The sequence below is a fragment of the Chelon labrosus genome (assembly GCF_963514085.1).
Source record: "Chelon labrosus genome assembly, chromosome: 18".
Taxonomy (NCBI): domain Eukaryota; kingdom Metazoa; phylum Chordata; class Actinopteri; order Mugiliformes; family Mugilidae; genus Chelon; species Chelon labrosus.
This window is the reverse complement of record NC_140351.1, coordinates 18696950-18716502: the sequence shown is the minus strand read 5'-3', so window position 1 is coordinate 18716502 and position 19553 is coordinate 18696950. Positions and strand designations below refer to the sequence as shown.

At 42.6% G+C, this 19553-nt stretch overlaps 2 protein-coding genes across 2 annotated transcripts in view; one reads left to right on the top strand and one right to left on the bottom strand.

The window, feature by feature from the left end:
- Positions 1-638: 638 nt before the first annotated feature.
- LOC311503788 (glycine--tRNA ligase-like) lies at positions 639-6705 on the bottom strand. The gene is made up of 17 exons (XM_084566660.1): positions 6404-6705; positions 5882-5983; positions 5103-5205; positions 4847-4988; positions 4407-4495; positions 3825-3901; positions 3583-3728; positions 3350-3499; positions 3095-3257; positions 2824-2988; positions 2614-2742; positions 2392-2573; positions 2223-2308; positions 2029-2138; positions 1596-1689; positions 1312-1502; positions 639-1158 (listed from the first exon to the last, which is right to left on the bottom strand). Exons 1-17 carry the CDS (start codon positions 6653-6655, stop codon positions 1033-1035), a joined length of 2307 nt encoding a protein of 768 aa, XP_084422786.1. The 5' UTR covers positions 6656-6705; the 3' UTR covers positions 639-1032.
- Positions 6706-12356: 5651 nt separating this feature from the next.
- ctdspla (CTD (carboxy-terminal domain, RNA polymerase II, polypeptide A) small phosphatase-like a) overlaps positions 12357-19553 on the top strand; it is a 32739-nt gene continuing 25542 nt past the window's right edge. Inside the window, exon 1 of the mRNA XM_084566267.1 lies at positions 12357-12875. Coding sequence (XP_084422393.1) covers positions 12803-12875 — 73 coding nt within the window. The 5' untranslated portion in view covers positions 12357-12802. The remainder of the gene's footprint in view (positions 12876-19553) is intronic.

Sequence of the window (19553 nt, the reverse complement as noted above, 5' to 3'; positions counted from 1 at the left end):
AAAAAGTGAATGAGTGAATCTTAAACTGAAGCTACTACACCGATCAGGCATAACATTATGACCTAATATTGTGTAGGTCTCCCTTGTGACTCCAAAACAATTTTGACTCATTAGAGAATGGACATGGTCCTTCTGAGGGTGTCCTGTGGCGTCTGGCAACACAATGTTGTTAGTGGGGGCCTTTGGGTCCTATGGGTTGAGGGGAGGGGCCTCTGTGGATCATCTTACAGATACTTGATCAGTTTGGGATCTAGTGAATTTGAAGGCCAGGTCAACACCTTGTGTTGTTCTTCATTTTGTTTTTGTAGTTGTTCCTAAACTGTTTTTGTGTGTCTGTGTCAGGCTGCATCCTGCTGGGGATGGCTGCTGTCATCAAGGAGTGTCATTGCTATGGGGTGGGGGTGCCTGGTCTGGTCTAGGTGGGTGCTACATGTCTAAGCAACATCCACATGAACGCCCGGTCCAAAAGTTTCCCAGTAGATTGTCTCAAGATGGTCAATGTTATTTACTTCACTTGTCAGTGGTTTTAATGTTGTGGCTGATCAGTGCGTGTTCATAAACTGATATTCTCATAATGGAAAGACTGAACAGCGGCGTTTGTGAATATTCAAAGACTTAAAGGAAACACTGCAGTGGTATACCTGTGTCCAGTAAGTGCTGGCTGTTTTTATTGAAACTTTTAACCACATCCATCCAATGTGCCTGAAAACTGGAATGGTGGACGCCTTCCTTCCACTGACAACAACCTGATTATTACATGTTCTCCCTTTTAAAAACACACACACCGACATGGTCATACATGGATGAAATGTTGCTCGTCAAAGAATCAACAGTCCTGCGCAAGCTTTCCCACGACTGATAAGATATGATAAATACATGACATTTTAGTGATTGCAGAGGTGTGGAACACAAGGAGGGCTTGGCGCACCACTCTAGCTTATCACAATACAGTTGCGGCATTCTTCCTGGTGGTGCATATGCATCGAGTCTGTGGGTTTTTCATGACGTGACGGGCAGCGGACGAGTGAGCGTTTACTCTTCAACTGTGTCCTTCTTGCTGGTCTCCTGTCCTTCAAAGATGGGGTACTTGCTCTCAACTTCGGCCCAGGTCAATGTGCCGTTGGACAAATCCCGGACGATCTCGGGCAGCTCGCTGACCTAAGGAGAGAAAATGAAGAGTACCTCTTTATGCAAAGCCTCTCTAATGCACTTGAGCAGTTAATAATTTCTTGCAGAAGAAACCCGGATTTGAAGAAACCAGTTAATCCTGATGCAGAGAAACAACACATATCAAGGGGACCGGTGCTGTACCTCAGCTCTGATTTGCCTCATCGAGTCTCTGTCTCTCAGAGTGGCCGTGTGGGGCGTCTTGTTCACTGTGTCGAAGTCGATGGTGATGCCGAACGCCACTCCGATCTCATCCGTCCTGGCGTAGCGCCTCCCAATGGATCCCGAAGAGTCGTCCACTTTGTAAGACACGCCGTTTCTGGTCATCGCCTCGGCTGAGGTGGAGGATGAGGAAAATAATGATAAGCCAAACTGCGCCAACAGTCCAATGTAAGCTCGAAGACTGAAATTATTACGTGGACACTTACATAATTCCCTCACGAAGGGCACGAATTCTTGGTTCTGGCTCAGAGGCAGGACGGAGCATTTGTATGGAGCGACGGTAGCAGGGAAGCTGAAGTACTGTAGCAGAAGAAAGAAATATTTACAAGTCTGCACATTTAAATAACTGCAAACTGCTAAAAGAGTGTACAGGTGACTTTGACAGATTTAATGAGGTCCTTATTCTTGTAATTTCTACATCGCCGACTACTTTTCTTTGGTATTACTGCGCCAGTACTCTAGCTTGTTGCTGCAAATCTCAGACGTGCAGGTGTCACCACAGAAATGATGGCAGCCTCAGCAACTACACAAACTATCACTGAATCGGCCACAATCATTGCAACATGGGAATAGACCTCGAAGAGCTGACATTGTGCAGAAAGGAGCAACTACAGTGTGACATGAATGCACAACACTCACCGTTCTCTGTTCGTCACCTTCTCTGACATGGAATGTGTGCTCAAAGATGGTGTACATGATCCTACCGATGCCAAAGGAGGGCTCGATAACGTTGGGAACAACTTCCTCCACTGTGGACAACGCAGACAGACAGAAGTTAGAAAAGACATCTCTCCAAAACAACATCCAACACGTCTCCCAGGAGTGAATCTCACCGTGCAGAGTCTTCTGGAATCTCTTCACGCTGACCATGTCCTTTGTGAGTTTGAACGTCTTGCCTTCTGTCTCGATGGTGAACTCCCTGTAGAGTGAAAAACATATATATTTTAGAAATGTACAACTCAATATTACACACACACGACTCCCATTAACAGCAGCACTCACCCAGTCTCATTAAGCAGCTGCTCCTGCTCTGTAATGAAGCATTCATCACATATGGCAAGATACTCCATGGCTATCTTAGCATCCTTCTTATACGCCTTCCCAATGGCTCCTTTGTTCGGCTCAAACTGGACGACATTTACAGTTTTGTGTGGAGAAGTTAAGGAGGAAACACTGAAGACCAGCTTCAAAAAAATCATCTGTGTTTTCTTTACAGTGTTGAACGCCGCAGCAGTTTAAGGATATGGGTTCTTTTAGAGGCTTCTCTGCAACCAGAGGGACCTTTGTGGCTCGCGAATGGCATTTCAAATCGTAACAAGACCGGTCGGCACAGCCCACTATCTCGATCCAGCCCTGCAAAGAGCAAGCATTACACTGAGCAACAATAAGAGAACAGCCTGAGACGGTGTGAGGAAGAGGTATGATTTAACGTACGTAGGAGGTTTTGGTTTCAGCGTCCCAGCAGTCACAGGCATAGTGAGCCATCTCGTTGTCCATGTGCTGTCGGAAACGCAGCTTGTCTTTGGCAATTCCAACTTTAGTAAGATAGAGGTAGATCCTCCCGATGAAATATCCCAGGACGGAGTTATTGATCACTCCCTGAATGAAAAAAGATGCATGTCAGATATGTTTCAGCTGCTTTTAGTACATTTATCTCATTGTACTGAATATTATCAAGTCCTATTTCAGTATCAAAGATGCTTACCTGCTCCACAGCGTCCCCCAGGCGCATGATCTGTGCAGACTGGCCACTGGTCTGGGCCTTAGAGGAGTATAGTGTGATGTCAAGGTCAGCTACATTGGGGAATTTAGGGTGGACCTTTTCATTTGGGTCCACAAAGTGCTCAATCTCAGCCATGGTGAACTCTCTGTAGGGAAATGTTAAACAGTTACGTTACTGTTCTCCAATTCATTTTTTTAAGTATAGACACAAAACGGTTAAGCGAGCAGGACCCCTCACCTAACACGAATGAGTCCAGAGCGAGGAGAGATTTCGTTCCTGAAGGAGTTTCCGATCTGAGCAGCAGCAAAGGGCAGTTTCCCCTGGTTGAACTCCAGGAGACGCTTGAAGTTGAGGAAGATTCCCTGAGCTGTTTCAGGCCTCAGGTAGCTGCAAATTTAAACGTATTAAATCAATCAATAATGTAAACATGACAACGTGATCGAGAATTCCTCCACGGCGTTTCATTTTACCCTGGCATGTTGCCCCCTGGGCCAATGGACGTCTGGAACATCAGGTTGAAGGACATGGGAGGCGAGAGCTCATTTCCTGTAGTGGGTGACTTGACGCTGTATTTCACAAATAGGTCGGTCAGCTCCTGTTGGGTGTAGTTGTCCATCTGAAAAGAGAAAAACAAGTACAGCGATTTTCAGCCTCGTCAGAAACTATTTTTCAGTTATGCCTCGAAAGACATTTTGTTTCAGTGAACACTGACCTGAGTGATGACCTCCTCCATCTCAGCCTTCTTCTCTGCTGTGCACTTCTTATCCGACATCAGCTTCTGGAGATGAGCTGTAGGAAACATTGAAACAACATACTTTCAATTAAACATTTAAACATTAGCTCAAAACTAATCAGCTCAACGAAAGCATGCTCCCAAAATGTCCCTTGACATATTTCAGCTGTTACACAACACGACTTGACATATTTTAGGTATTACACAACATTTTTCCAAGTTTCATTATGTCACTTTTCAAAGACTAACACGCTTATCGTCCTTTATCGCCATAGTCTTTTGGCAGAGCTCCAGCTGCTGTGACGCTAGCAGCTGTTTCACTATGTCCCCTGTGCGATTTCCGCCGGTTCAGCTACTTCCATTCACCCTCAGGCAAAACAGTGATACCCAGACAGTAGCCAACCAGCAGCCGTCACTGACAGCACACGTTTGGACTGCGTTCATCTCGCCTCGCCGCACAATCTCTTACAAAGAGCTCTGCTGCAGGAGGTTTAAGGATGACTGATCTTTAAATCACACTGCCGTGGAAGCCACATCTGTTAGTTTTTAGTAAAGGCTCACCCTTGAGGAGGTGGTCAGCCCTGAAGCATTCACCGTTCTTGACATCTTTCACCATGTAGTCAGCAAATTTATCCACGTGTCCCGAAGTCCTGGAGAAATAATAATAATAATAATAATAATGCGACAAATAAACAATCACATTCATAAAACAAGTGTTCATTTCAGTTCAGTTGATAAGTGTATCTGCAACCGGGCTATGGAAGGCTGCTATAGTGGCAGCTTCCATGCATAAAATTGCAGAAATCAATATGCGCCTGTTTAAATAAACCCACAGTTCAGCACTTTGTAGCTGACTCTAGGAACCACCAGGCACCTTTTCTTGCAGTTTTACAACATTACTCTTAATTATACATACACACATTCAACAAGATATGAAAGTGTTGCTTTATTTTTCTCATGTTTTATGGCGACACACACAGTGTACTATGCAGTGCACCTACTTGAGGACGGGCTCGGGGGTCAGCATGGTGCAGTCGATCTCCAGGATCTGCTCCTCCTGGATGAAGTGCTGCCTCCAGGCCTGCAGGATGTTGTTCTTCAAGGCGCAGCCCACAGGGCCGAAGTCGTACAGGCCGCTCACACCTGTGGAGCATTACTGCATGGTAACAGGACGCTTAAAGACTTTGCTGTATGTCGGTTTGCGTACCAACCGAAACCGGAAAAAAGTTTCCCCGCTGTCAGCCATCCAAGTCTTACCTCCGTAGATGGCGAAGGCCTGGTCATAGAAGAATCGCCTTTTGAGAGTATCCTCCATCTTGGTTCTGTCAACAATGTCATCTTTGGGTTGTAGTGACAGTTCCTGCAATTGTACAAAGAATACAACGTTGTCATGGCACAAAGTAATAAAGTTAAGACAGCTGGATTCTATAATCGAGCTCAGTTTTGAGTTCGCTTTTGACATTTGGAAAGATTCGATATAATTCAGAACATCCTGCTTCAAAAGGGTCCACTTACTAGCTTCCACTGTATCATACACTTTTCATTTTGCAACCAGAGCAGGCTGAGATGTCATTATGTGGTCTGTGTTTGGAAATTCTGGGACACGATCTGACGCAGTCTTATACAGGGGCGCAACTACCGTCTCAGGAGACTGTGCAATGTGGTTGAAGGTTTAAAAGTGGTAAGTTTAAACTAGATTGTTACATATAACATTGGACACATTTTAATGTTTGAAAAGTAGGAATGTGAAATGTCCAAAGTGAGCGCAGGCTCCAATTGATTTTGACGATCCAAAACACCTGCATCTCAAGCCTTGCCCACTTCACAGCATGGAGAATTGATAACATATTTTCAAAATTTAATGGAAAGCAGATCAATATTTGCAGCCTGGTTATTACTGAGGTGATGTAACCGGGTGTGCCGAGGAATACAACTGCAAATCACATTTTATTGTCACAAATGACATGCGGCTTTGCGGGGAATCTGTATGCATGTTGATAGACTGTGCAGCCCCCCTTTATGCGGGCCTGTCTCACCTTGGCCTCCAGAGCTCTCTTCCTTGCTTTCAGTTCAGCCACAGCTTTAGTAATATCCACATCTGGAACTCCGTCTTGTTTCATCTGTCGCACCAGCTCCCCCTAAAACAAAGAGGAGGTTTCAGACTTCCACACAGAAAAGCACTGAGCCAGCTACAAATGCGATCCAACTCAAGCCTGGACATGTTAAGGAGCGATCAGCTGATTGTTAGAGTTTTTTTAAGCTAGTAGCACTGACTTGGCCTCCCTTCGTAACCCCACCCTGCACCCTAACGTCTGCAACAGCAGCAGTAGCTCAATGAAACGTGGCAAAGGGCGCAGACATTACAGTTAGCTTGCAGCTAGCAACTAGCTAGCAATGGCCGTCGTCATTCATTGACAACTTGAGCTGCCGGTTAGGCTAGCATGTTAGCCTGTCCAGCTACCAGGCTGAATGTGATCGAGTAGGAGTCACTAAGAAGATACCCAGTGATAAAGTTGCCTCCCTCGATGTTTGAAAACAAAACGACAAGTCAGCGTTACCTGTTCTTTGACAGCGAGCCTCAAAGGGGCGAGAATCTCTTCAATGTTTCCGTCCATAGTTTGTCCTTCCGCCAGCTGCAGCCACAGGCTTTTCTTCTTCTTCTTACACAAGCAGACCGACGTTGAAAACGGCCTGTTTAGGGGCGAGTAGCGGAGCGACTGCCGAAAAGCTCGGACCGTGGACACCGGACAGAGGGAGGAAATCTCAGTGCTGGTCCTCAGCAGTGCTGATGCTGCGCTACGAAGAAGCATGGACCGCCGTAATGCGAGGAGAAGAGAATGATGAAATCTCTGGAAACGAGTAAACGCTGCTTCCGCTCCGCGTAAGCACTTTCGTTACGCCACCTAATCATTACGGCAGATTCGTCACACACCGAATAAAATAAAATAAAATAAAAAAATAAAATAAAATAAAATAAAATAAACCGAGTCATCTCTATGTAGAAAAAGGCAACAGTTGTAAGATAAGAAAAATACGAATACGAAATTAGTAAAAAAAAAAAAAAGTACGTTATTATAGTACGTACGTCAATTTATTTAAAATAATAATAATTCAATTGGTTAAAAGACAGAAAAATAACTCTCAGTCCTTATTTTTCGTGTGTCATTACATCACAGCTCATCAATTTTTTATTTAATTTTTTTATGTTTTATAATTGTTACATTTATTAAAAGTTGCCAACATTATTTTCAGTACTAAAAACAACATAATGGCCTCTCAATAAGACCCCAAAAAAGGGTCATAAAAATTAAATTGCTTATGCTTTTTTGACATTTAAGACCTTTATTCTCCTTGCAAATTGGGGAAGTTGTACAAAAAACCCTCACTGCAATTTTTCAAATAATGCAATCTATTGGTTTCAGTTCATAGTTTATTTGAATTTCAGCTTTCAAAACATTTAAGTCACTCTTTTCGGTCACCCTCTTCCAAAAACTGATGTAGCTTGTAAAATATTCAGATTCAGAATGTAGTTTAGTGCAATTGCAACTGAAGAGAATAAAGGGCAACGGAAGAAACAGACTTAATACTGACCTCTCAATAACTCTCAGATGTCACTGAGCCCACATATCCTTTGATATCTTCTTTGTCAGAGTCCTTTAGTTGAATTCGCTTTTGTAAAGACAAGAACTTGATCATTAACCCATAATAAATGAATCTCAGACACTTCATGTATCCCCAGGGCCAAAATCTCATCATCTCAACCTGATTAAAAACTGCATGTGCCAATTCTGCAGTGGAAAGCGAAGGTGTGACCTTTTCTGTTCAATCAGTTTAATGCCCATCATTGACAGAAAATTACATTTAATCGATAACGGCTGCTTTGTCAAACTCTTCTTAGTTCCTCTCCTGCTCTGTTGACGCCTGCATGCCAGAATCTGTTTGTGTGATGCTTGAATATATTTAGAAAGAGCAAAGACGACCCGGTTCCAGTTGAATGTCCCGTTGGGCCATGAGGGTGTAACACTAATATTTTATGAGCTTTTACTGCAGAATAAAGGATCTAATTTGGGAAATTCTGCATTCTTCACAAGATTTAACCACGGTACTGTACGCTCATGCTTTGTGTCTTCCATTAAAAAATTATAGCAATGAAAGAAAAATAAAACAGAATAAAACATAATAAAACAGAACTTTGCCTCACAAGCAGTTCAGGTCTAGTCCACTAGGTGGCAACAGAGATAAACTAATGATTGTTTCCGCCATAGCAAATGTTTCACCAAGGACTATATATTACTGATCATATTGCACAAAGAGTGGCCCAATGATATATAACTTTCAGTGCTGATGATGAAATAGCACCAGAACATAATGTTTGAAACCGTTTTCAGTGTCCTTTTCCTTTTATTTTCTCTCTTTATCAACTGGGTGTAATGTGCAAAGAGCATTTTTCTGTTTAGTGACACAAAAAAACAACCTCTCAGTGCAAATTCAGACTGTCTTCTCTTTCTGGACTGAACTGCGTCTCTTCCCAGCCTTCACTTTGCCATGGTTTATGTGCTGACGACCTCGAAACAAAAATGAAAGAGGCCCAGGCAGAGAGAGATTATTATGCGATTCCAATTCCTCACTGATCTACACCCACATTCATAAAACATTCAAGTACCCCGTAGCCTGACAGCGCACCATTTGAAGGCAGTGAAAAAGATCTTCTGTGTCCTATCAAAGTTGATATCAAGACCTTATTTATTTTAATTATTCATCAACAGAAATATGCCGCTGGAGGGCCGTGGCGCTCTGTTCCCTCGGAGAGACGAATGTCAGGGTCCAACAGCGTCAGATGTCCATGATCAAAGAGTGAATATGCCAATGATTGGTCTCATAACTTGAGGTGGTGTTCGTCAATTATGGCTCTTTATCTGTCTGACACTCACACGGGGAAGTGTTTTTGCCCTGCAGGTGTAATCAGATAATTATCTCTGTCCACAAATAAGCTTTTAATTGCTTTTCAGACTGACACTCACACAACAGCCACCACCACACAACTCCTCAGTGTGATTATTGTTGACTGTCACTTCAGGGCTGTCAGGAAAATGAATGTTTAAGCAACCTTCATGTAACATTCATGCATGCAGGAGATAAACCAGGCGGGTAACAGAGAGAGAGAGAGTGAGCAACTCCATGTAATATTTACATGATGAACAAAAGATAATACAAATTCAGGTTTACTGTGGTGCTGTGAGTTTTATTGTAAGTTGCAACTAAGGACTTACTGCTATGTGAAAAGGCATTATATCAATCTGTTTATGTGTTACACTACTGCAAGTGTTTTGACAATATTACCAGGAATAAAAAAGAATCCTCAAGTAGGTGGTCATTCCCCACCAGAAAGCTTTCTTGTTTCTTATTTTTTTTAGTACTCAGTCATGCAATAGTGTACAGTACATATGAGTGTGAATGGTTGCCGCCCTTTGTTAGTCCTGAGATGGACTCCTGACCTGTCCGGGGCGTACCCCGAGTCTCACCCAATGCAATATGGGATAGGTTGCAACCAGCCCTGACAACTTCTGTCATGGTTCTGTGTTGATTCCTGTGTTCATGTTTTGAGTTTCGTTCATGTTTTTCAGTTTCCTGTTTTATTTTGTGAAGTTCTTGGTTTCCTGTCTTGTGTCCCTTCCTGTATCTTCCCGTCTTGATTGGTTTCACCTGTTTCTCGTCACCTTCCTGTCCTGTGATTTCCCACCTGTGCAATTGTCTGCCCCGCCCTGATTGTTTTCACCTGTGTCTCCTCTGCCCGTGTGTGTATATATAGTCCTGCCTTTCCCTTTGTCCTCTGTTGCGTTATACTGTTTTTCCATGTCTTGTCTTGTCAGGTCTTATTATAGAGTTTCTGTTTCCATATCAAGTTTTAGTCTTATCATGTTCAGGTGTTCTTCTTGTTTTGAGTTTTGTTTTTGGATTATCCTGCAGTTTAGCAGCGCTTTGTGTTTCTGTTTGTTTAATTAAATTCAATCTGTGCCAACTTCTGCCTCATCGCCCATTGTCCAGCATTTGGGTCCTACCTCACCCTGAAAAACTGTGACAGCCACCGGATAAGCAGTTATAGATTATGGCTGAATGGCAAATATTAGCCAGGATTTAAATACTAACAAGCTCTCAGTCCTTCATATTTTCATTTGGAGTTGTGTTTCTGACCGACTGACAAGTTTATGTCCAATATTTGCTTTTCTTTTACCTCTATTTTGGCCTCCACCCACTCTCGAGAAATATCTGGCTGCAGCAAGAGGCTAATCACCAGGTTTGTGTATTCAGCAAATACTTGCTAAATACAGCTGCTGTGTCAACAGTGAAAATGGCAACGATAAATTGGCGGGCCGGAAATCCGAAACAATGAGCGAATGAAAACCGCCACCACTACTGTGAGGTTAAATTCATTAGGAAGACCCTCTAATTGGATTTATTTCCATATATTACACGCTAGAGTTGATGACTTATCAGACGTATAATGTATTGCTATGATTCTGACTTGTATGTTCTCAAACATTTATAATGGTCCAATATATAAAGAAATATATGTAATATAATAAAAGATAGCAGAGGGCTTTCTGACAACCTCCAAATTCTTCTTTTTAGAGAGGATACCATTACAGTCTTTAAGTACATTACAATTCTAAACGATCAACACATTAATTTACATTCACTGATGGAACATGACCTTATGCAAGCAGTCACCAGTCAAACATATTCGGTGTAAACCCCTAAATGCTATTTCTGTTTTCCTTTCATGACGAAGCCTGGTTACTTGCAGACTCTGAGTCATCAGATTTCAAGTGGCCACACAGTCTTGACAGACACAGTAACCTGAGACACACTGTCAGGTGCCGAGAAGAGATTGTGATTGTGCAAAGTGGCCGCTTGTGTTGTGGTGTCGGCTCCACGCATACATTGTTGTCGGACAGCGGGACGGAGCCGCTGACCCTCGCTGAAAGCATCATGTCGGCGGTGAGATTAAGTACTAATTATGAGCATCATCAGCAGACGACAGCCTGCACTCGCTGCTGCTGCTTTCCTCCTGTCCATGTGCCATCACACACTTGTCTCTCAGGTGGGGTCGTTCAGGGCCGCGAGGGCCGCGGCTCCATTAAAGTGACAGCAAAGGTGAAGTGGGACGAACACTGAGACACGTCACCGCTGGCAGCGGACCAGAAAACCACTTTATCTCCCCCGTTGTTATTGTATGGTCCACTGAGGATGAAATAGCTTGAATAATGTTTGTTTATCAGAGAACGTGGTGGGTATAGGTCTCTGTTGGGCAGGTGGACATCAGTTTAAGGGATGGGTGCAGGCTACATGATGAAATTGTAAACAAAGAGGCAGTTCACTGGCTTGAACGATGTTATGATGTTTGGTTTATGCATCAAAAATAAAAAAGCCACATTCAGGCATCAGGCTTATAGCAGCTTGAGGTTGGTGGTACTCTTGTATGTAAGTACACACATATACAAGTGGTGTTTGAAAAAATGGGGAAACAGGATCATTTTGCAGCACAGATTTCTGCTTTTTAGTACTGTGCTAACACTTCTAGGCACCAAAACTACTGTAAAAAATAATAACTTCATAAATATTTTTTATTTTATTTATTAGCTTCATACAAAGTAAAGCGAACAGGGGGGAAAAAATCAATTCTCATACAGATTTTAAAGGTACTCGACTGGTAGGTTGTTCCAGGCATATTTCCTTTGGATTTGTCTCCTTGCTTTTTCATGTAATCTCAGACTGAGTTCATCATGTTAAGATCAGGGCTCTGTGGGGGCCACACCATCTGTTGCAGGATTCCTCTTCACTCTCCCTGTACCTCATCCTGCCCTGAAGGCAGCGCACGATCGATAAGAATCCAAACAACAAGTTACTAAACTTTTGCACAATACGGCACATCTGCACCACAATTACAAAAGGGTTTTATTTATTTATTTATTTATTTATTTATTTATTTATTTTCTGTGCAGGGAGGACAACAAACTGAGCAAAACAATTTAATTACACATACATTTTACAGAGAAAAAATATACTTGAGGGTTTTTTTTATGCAGGAAGTATTGATTAAAATGACAATATTTCGTATTTATTCAAAAGAACTGCATTCAGAGAAGTTTAAAGACAGCTTTTACATCTTCACAATGTGTCCCCATGATAAATTACTACAGTCAAATATACTGTATGTCAAAAAATGTGTAAATTGTAGTGTTCATATTTGGAATAATCTGCAAACTCTCTTCACTCACTCACTAAATGTTCAAATATTCATAAAGCGTTTGAGTCCTGAGCCTTTAAGCTGCGTACGAAGTGTTTCCCCGAGCTTTAATATGAAAGGACATCAACAAACAGTGAGTGGTGGGTGGACTGAGAGGTTTTTTCAGCATGGACTGAAAAGGATAATAGAAATGTTGAAGGCGTGTTGGTGTAGTGCGCCTGCATGGCCCTGTGGCAGGAGGACGGTCGCCATCTCTGGGTAAACACTGTAACCGTATCACGCAGTTGATATTGTGTTGTGTGGATTGAAGCCGGAGCGTACAGTAGCAGGAGCAGCAGCAGGAGCAGGAGCAGCAGCAGAAGGCGGGGGCTATGCTGCCTGCAACAACCACAGCGGACACACACGGCTTTAGTGCAGGACTGACGCTTTGTTTGCCTCCTGCACATCGGACTGTCACTTCGCATCTCGGACGCGCCGCGGCCGCTTCTTCTTCCCCTCCTCCTCCACCTCCTCCTCCTCATTCTCACTGACATTTTATCTTGTTTCCGAGCTCCGGGGAATGGGACTGCATGCTTCGAATAAAATGGGAGTTTGATGGTGCAAACAGCGGACGCTCTAGCCTGTGCGCAGCCAGGGGACTGTAGTGCGCTTGGTAATGTTTGCCAAGGAATAAAACGGTGTAGCCGAAGGTGCATAACATCTCGTTTCCATGGACAACACGTCCATAATAACACAGGTTGCAAATCCGAAAGAGGAGGAGAGCATTTCAAGTCAAGATAAAGGTAAGAAATGTCACTCCTTATTATTATTATTTTTAATTTTGACGTGCATGTTTTTTTTTATGTGTTTTGGTGCAGGCGTTTAGGTTGCTCAGTGCCCATCTGTTAACTGTGCAGCCCTCAGTGCAGAGATGATAGTGGGATCCTGACTGCAATAGCAAGACATCGACGGAAAACCTCCATTGTTCAGCTGAAAGCAGGGAAACACTAAGAGCCCCCAGCCTGGCTGCCAATATATACAGTATATAGCCTACACCTATAATGTGGGGAGTGCTCTTTAACTTCATGGCCAGTACCTTTATTTTGCTGCCAAATAAGACAAAAAAAATGAAATACAGCTACTCATAACATGTGCTGTGTTTTTTTTTTAGCAGTGTAGAGTGAGCAGGGTTTACTACAGGGGGCGGGTACTCCACTCCTTTTCCACTGTATGTATCACTGACATTGTAAAATGCTTGCTACACAGCCAATAACAAATGCCACCAAGGATCGGAACACTTTTAGAGCACCTTCAAATAAACCTCACACATTTTTTTTTGCCAACTTTTGAAAAGGATGGTGATGATTATGAAAGGGGGCTGAATTATGCCTCCTTTCACGTAGATTTAAAATCTGCCTTTACGCACTAAAAGCTGTAATAATAACAAGGGCTACATATGTATGCTTTGCACATCTTCTCCACGTTAGAATTAAAGCGTCACTCTGCACTGGTTAACTGTTTAAAGGTTTCCCACTGCTTTGATAAAAAAAAAATAAAATGCATTGTTTATTATCAGCTCGACAACAATTATCGCCGCATAACTTGACAGTGTGTATCCACTCTGTTTGAAACGTCCAGCTGTGTAAAAAGTGCCTGAAAACAACAGCTCGACAGCTGCTCTGCAGATTACACAGGCTGAACGAAAACACATTTTCTCCCTCGTTGTTTTGCGCAAGAGTCGCCACTTCATCATGCAGTGATGACATAAATGACAAATCCCCCCCTCCCCCCTCCTGATTCTGGAGTTTTTCTTCTGTCATTAACTTGGAGGAGAGTTTTTTTTTATTATTATTTCTTCCAGTCTTTGCAGACCATTGACACTTTTCTTGAGCCCAGAGCAAACTTTTGCTTTGAGTCCACATGTGTCGCATAATGACCAGTCAAGACAATCGTGTAGAGGACATATGGTGGGAGGGGGTTTGGAAGTGTCCAAAGAGCTCACGCTTTCCACTGAGCCACAGGGTGCCTGGAGGCCAGTGGGACCACAGCGTACTGCTACACCCAGAGAAAAGGTCACCTTCCTGCTTCACCCTCCACTGAGCAACACTAACATGAACCACACTGACTCACTGGCCTCCAACCAGCAATCATAAAATTCCTAATAATAATAAAGACAATCTGGACTTGTTTGTGTTGATAAGTAACCTGAAAATGAATGCATTTCAAGATCAGATGTAAAGCTTTGGCGTGCATGCGCACCTTGACCTGATCAATTATATTCCACCTCTTGTTTCCAATGTTTTTTCCCCTCAGCAGTGTGCTAATTAAACCCAGACAAGAGCAAATCAATCAAAACTATCTCTAAAACAAACATTCATCATGAACACAGAGAGGTACTATCATCCAGGAAATGTATTAGCAGTGTTGTGTCTTTGCCTTTCAGCACATTTTAATCGCTTGATCAGAATTCCCACACTTTCTTATCCGCAACATCCTGCTCATCTTGACCAGTAAATCCCGCAGGACGCGGAGAATCTGACAATTAATCTGGCAGGATAGAATCCGGGGTCAGTCTCTGACCAGAGAGGTCGTGACAACACACACTCGACACACACTGAGGCAAACGGCTGCTGTCACACAGAAACACGCGCACAGAGTATCACCAGGGAGCTTCCCGAACGGAGTCCCTGCCCTTCACTCCCGGCTCTGTCAAAGCTGACAGCAAGCAGCACTTGTTGTCCAGGAGAGTTACTTACTCTGTGACCTGCTTGGGCTGCACTGAAGCCGCAAATGATTACGCACGCACGCACACACACACACACACACACACACACACACACACACTGACATGCTGAATATTTTAGAGCGCTGGCAGTCTATTTTCGGAGTCCTATCAGTTTCATTCCAAGCAAAGATGTACTGTAGTAACTCATTAGAGCAGTTTCTTTTTTAGGAATATGGTCATACGCAGATTGTATCTTTATGCGTATGGAATATATTGCAGTGTGCACTGGTAATATCCAAAGCTATTTTTTGCACTATAAAGCCAGTTTTAGGTGTTGGATCCAATAGATCACTGGCAGCACAAGTGATTTTTCTGTGATAAAACAGCAGTGGCATATTAATTCAAGCCCAGAGATTTCACAGGAATTCACAGCGTCATAGGAGTCTGAGAGTTTCTTTGCTCTAAACCCAAATTACGCTTTTCATTTGGCAGTCGTTTATTTCTCAGCATCTGATGCAATGAAATGTAATCACTGGACTAACAACAGGGGAGGGGAGCCACAGGCCGGCCAGCTCCAGTCTTGCTTCACAGATCACTCAGGCTGTGCTCCGATAACTTCACAGTAAGCCAGGTGTCAATGGACTGGCCGTTTACCTTAATCAGATTAAGTCAAATCTGAGTTTAGCTCTTCACTCCTGCAGTGTGAGCGGTGACAGGCACTTTAAGCCGAAACACGGGCTTACACACACACACACACATACACACAGTAATGATACCAGGGGGTCTTTCTAATTTTCTAACATAATTGGCTTTAATTTGTAGTGGATATCTGGAAAAATCAAAGTCTGATGAAGTGTCTCATGAGGGTGAAGCTGTGTTTCTGTCTACAGTGCTTCTTTTATACTGTTGAGCACATTTGTTAATTTTACCCCTGAGTCCTTGAGCAACTGTTTGCTTTTTTAAAATCACTTTCTTGGGAAAACAGCACAAATTATTACTGAATTTATTGCAAGTGTGGTTATCCTGTATAAGGCGGAAGAGACATAATGTCATTCTGACCTGTCTTTGCGCCAGTGGCATCTCAAGACTGCAGCAAGGCTGTATACTTGAGCAAGCCCATTAACCTTCAGCCTTTTAAAAAACAGTGGTTAAGATCCTCCTTAAGGCCCTGCTACATGTAAATATGTGAATGGAAATGAGATGTATAATTTGAGAAGAAAGATAAACAAGGAGGAGCAGCATAGGCTGGTATTTATGCGCATTAATGGCATGTTAGAAACTATTTACATAGCTAGGAAGAAAAATACAGAAGCAGTGATCATATATTAATGTGGAGAAAGGCCTGTGATTTCATGCACATTTGGCTTTTGAGGTTATTCCTGGAACACGGTGGCGTACATTAATAAAGTGTTTATGATGTGTGGACCACACCTGCAGGGGTGTTTGCAGCAAGAAGCGCTACTGTGAGTTCTGGCTGCCGTGGAGTCCCTGGCACAACCTGCCTCTCTGCTGCGTACAGCACTTTGCTGTCATGACCCGGCTCAAGTGTTGGGTTGAGGAGGACAATCTTTGACTCGGTCATAGGCCTCCACCCCTCTTGAGAATCACATTGGACTATTGTACAGCGGAGTCAATATTCAGTGCAGCGTTTTGACTGAGAGGAAGAAGGGGAGAAAAGCTGGACTCAATGCTCTGAAGTGCAGGTCCTTATTACAGATTTATGAGCCTATTTCAGCCAGCGCTGCTCAGAAAAGCTGATTATCTGCACCTCCAGGGAAGTGTTGGACTGTTAGATGTTTCTCAACACTTCTTCATTGCTTTAGTCTAATATCATACTGGGCAGCTCATTGGCTTGTATGTTTTTGTTCCTAGCCTAAGCTTCTTGACTGATAAGCTTGTTAACTGTATGTGTGGGATCAACTCAGTGTGTGGACTAACATCCCAGAAGCGGAAGTAGATGGATTGTATTGGTTTCTTTACATTCAATCAGTCCAACAACAACAAGCAAATATACTTTTTACAGCTGTAAGCAACAGATGTTGTGTGTTGGTGCTGTGAATGGAGTTTATTCAGCATTAAGTAACCACAGAGGACTGAATTTCACATTCCGTTTTAGCTCATAAACCACATAGGTCATAAGTCACCCAAGCTGCTCTCGTATGTGTTTGCTGGTGTAACAATCTGTAGTTTGGCTTGGAAACAATGTCTAAAAAGAGGTTTGAGTTTCCATTTTAGCTGTGAGCAATCTTTAATTATTGTCTATCTAGGTTGCTTTCTGACAGCTATGAAGAGATGACGCGAACACCCTTAAATACAAAGCTGTAGCAAGCAGCCACTTAGCAGTCTTGTTGTTGTTTCGTACTAAAAGAAACTCAGGGTAAACAACCTAGCTGTTAGCTTCCTGTATTTATGCTAAGGTAGCTAGTGTTTTTGCATCGTTAATCATTCTGGTGACTAACTAATGAGGAGATGACACCCTAAAATCGGTCTGTAAAACACAAAGTTAGCCAGTAGTCGGTTAGCAGTCTTGTTGTTATTTAATTTATTCAAAAAAACAAACGGTAAATAAGTTTGGCTAGCCATTAGCTTGCTGTCTAAATTCTGTAACTAAGCTAAATTCCTGCTTCTGTCATATAAAAAAGTGACTAAATAAGACTACATCCTACCATGTAAAGTTGCTCTTGGTTGTTACCTTTATTTAAGCAATCATAATATTTTCAAAATGTACCTAATATATGCTGTGTAGCATCTGTGTACGTCTTTGGTAAAGGCCTTCAGAGGTGGAATTTGAGCTTGAACAACATACTGTTTTTATAATGAAATGCCATAATGTCTGGAAGAGATATTTTTCCAGGGTCAATTACGGTCATATCACACGACATAAATGCATTAGGTAGATTTATATATTTTCACATCCGCTCACAATCAAGATATAAGTTAGAAATCAGCAAAGTGGCCCTTCAGTGTGAGGCAGCTTGTAGATCTATGGATTATGAGACACGGAGAGGGAGATGCAATAGCACTGCAATCCATTCTAAGAGAGGCCACAGGGGAAAATGGCGTGGGTTGACTCTTTTTTCACTCCCACACTTGATGACTGTGAAGACTTAAACCTTCACTCAGGATGCAGTCACAACTGGAGAAAGGAGAAGAATTGACTCCCGCTCAGAAGTCCTTGACTAGCTTCCTGTGTAGAATAGAGTTCTATAGATCTTTTATTGCTGGCATGCTCTATGTATGTCACCAGCAGAGCTGTAGGAATTATAGAAACTCTTTCAATATTTTAAAGTCAGTTATCACCATTTACTTACTGTTATTATGCTACATGTCAAAGTTGGGCTGGCCTTAACTTCTTTCATTGCTCCACTGACACAGTTGACGTGTCAACCAATCATCCGTTTGTTTCAGCAGCTTAAATGGATAAAGTCACCAACAATGTCAACAAATAATTTTTTTGTGATGTTAACAGGTGTTTAAATACTGCCCTCATAAATGTTGCTCAGTTGAAGTGTAATGTAGTGTAACATTTTACATGTCTGCATTTTCTCATGTAAAAGCTTGAGCAAGTACTGTAGGTCACGTGTGGTTATAAGGGTATGTTCCTGTTTCTGTTCCTGTCTATACCAAGTTTCAGTTTTGTGCTATAAGATCATGATGGCTTGGTGTGTTTGAATTGGACCAATGCTTAATGTAAGTTCAGTGATTATTTTTCTCTATACCTGTCTTTTTTTTACGTTTGGGTTTTTCTGGGCCTGTTTTTATGTATGTTCTTGGATGATATGTTTGATAGCGCTGTGGAGAAGTTTTATGTTCGAATGTGTTACGCTATTCTGTTGCTTGTTTTAAAGAAAATGCTTTAAAATGTCTGGCTTTGAAGAGATTATCACAGTAGGGTTACAATTCAATTCTTTATGAAAGGGTATTCTCCCCAGTTGACTTTCATCCTGAGCACTGAATGCTTGCATCGTAAGTTTATATTGATTTGAATGAGAAAATGCACATTTTAGTTCAACGTTAAAGAAGAACCCCTAGCATATTGCCTGTGTTCAACTTTTTGCTTAATTGACGGCAGCTGTCAGTGACTTTCAACCCGTCAGACTTCTTTTAATTAACTACAGGAGACAAAATGACCGACTCTGTGGTTCTCCTTGTGCATGCCTGTCATGATTTGGTTTAGATGCACAGTATTGTTCTGGGGTTACATCACCCCCGCATATTTTGACACATCGGCGTACAGAGGCTGTGAATGAGCGGAGACCATTATTAATGCTACGAAAGCCTCAGTCCCTTTGGAGCAAAAGGACCGCCTGCCGCACGGCCGCAGCAGCCGGCTGCTCTAAAGGCTTGTTTCTAACAGGATGGGACCGTTGGAGTTTGGACTCGCCACAAGCTAGGATTAATTGAGCACCCATTCAGCCAAACGGACATTGTCAAAACAGATCAATACAGTCAGAGAAAGGTAGGGGTCAGGGAGTGGAAATGTTCACGTGCGTATCAAGGAGATAGCGGTAGAAAGCATCTGTGTTGTAGCAGGGTATTCAGCCTGACTCTGGCAAAGGGATGGCCTCTGTGCATATTTTGGCCTCTCCTGGCTGGCATTCATCATCAGTAATTGGCTATCTAAAAGGGAGATCATGTTTTGCCCGTAATGATTTTCTGTCGCCCCTCCTGAATTATGCTGCGTTCCAGTTTGTGAGAGATTTGACAGAAGAGCATAAAGGGTTCATGCATTTTTAAGCAGGTGAGCAGAGAATAA

Excerpts from the sequence above, each read along its gene's own strand:
- LOC311503788 (XM_084566660.1), bottom strand. The coding sequence starts at position 6,655 with ATGCTTCTTCGTAGCGCAGCATCAGCACTGCTGAGGACCAGCACTGAG. Across the intron at positions 3,902-4,406 it reads GGCTGACCACCTCCTCAAGG|CTCATCTCCAGAAGCTGATG; the intron begins GTGAGCCTTTAC and ends TGTTTCCTACAG. Across the intron at positions 3,258-3,349 it reads TCTGGACTCATTCGTGTTAG|AGAGTTCACCATGGCTGAGA; the intron begins GTGAGGGGTCCT and ends ATTTCCCTACAG.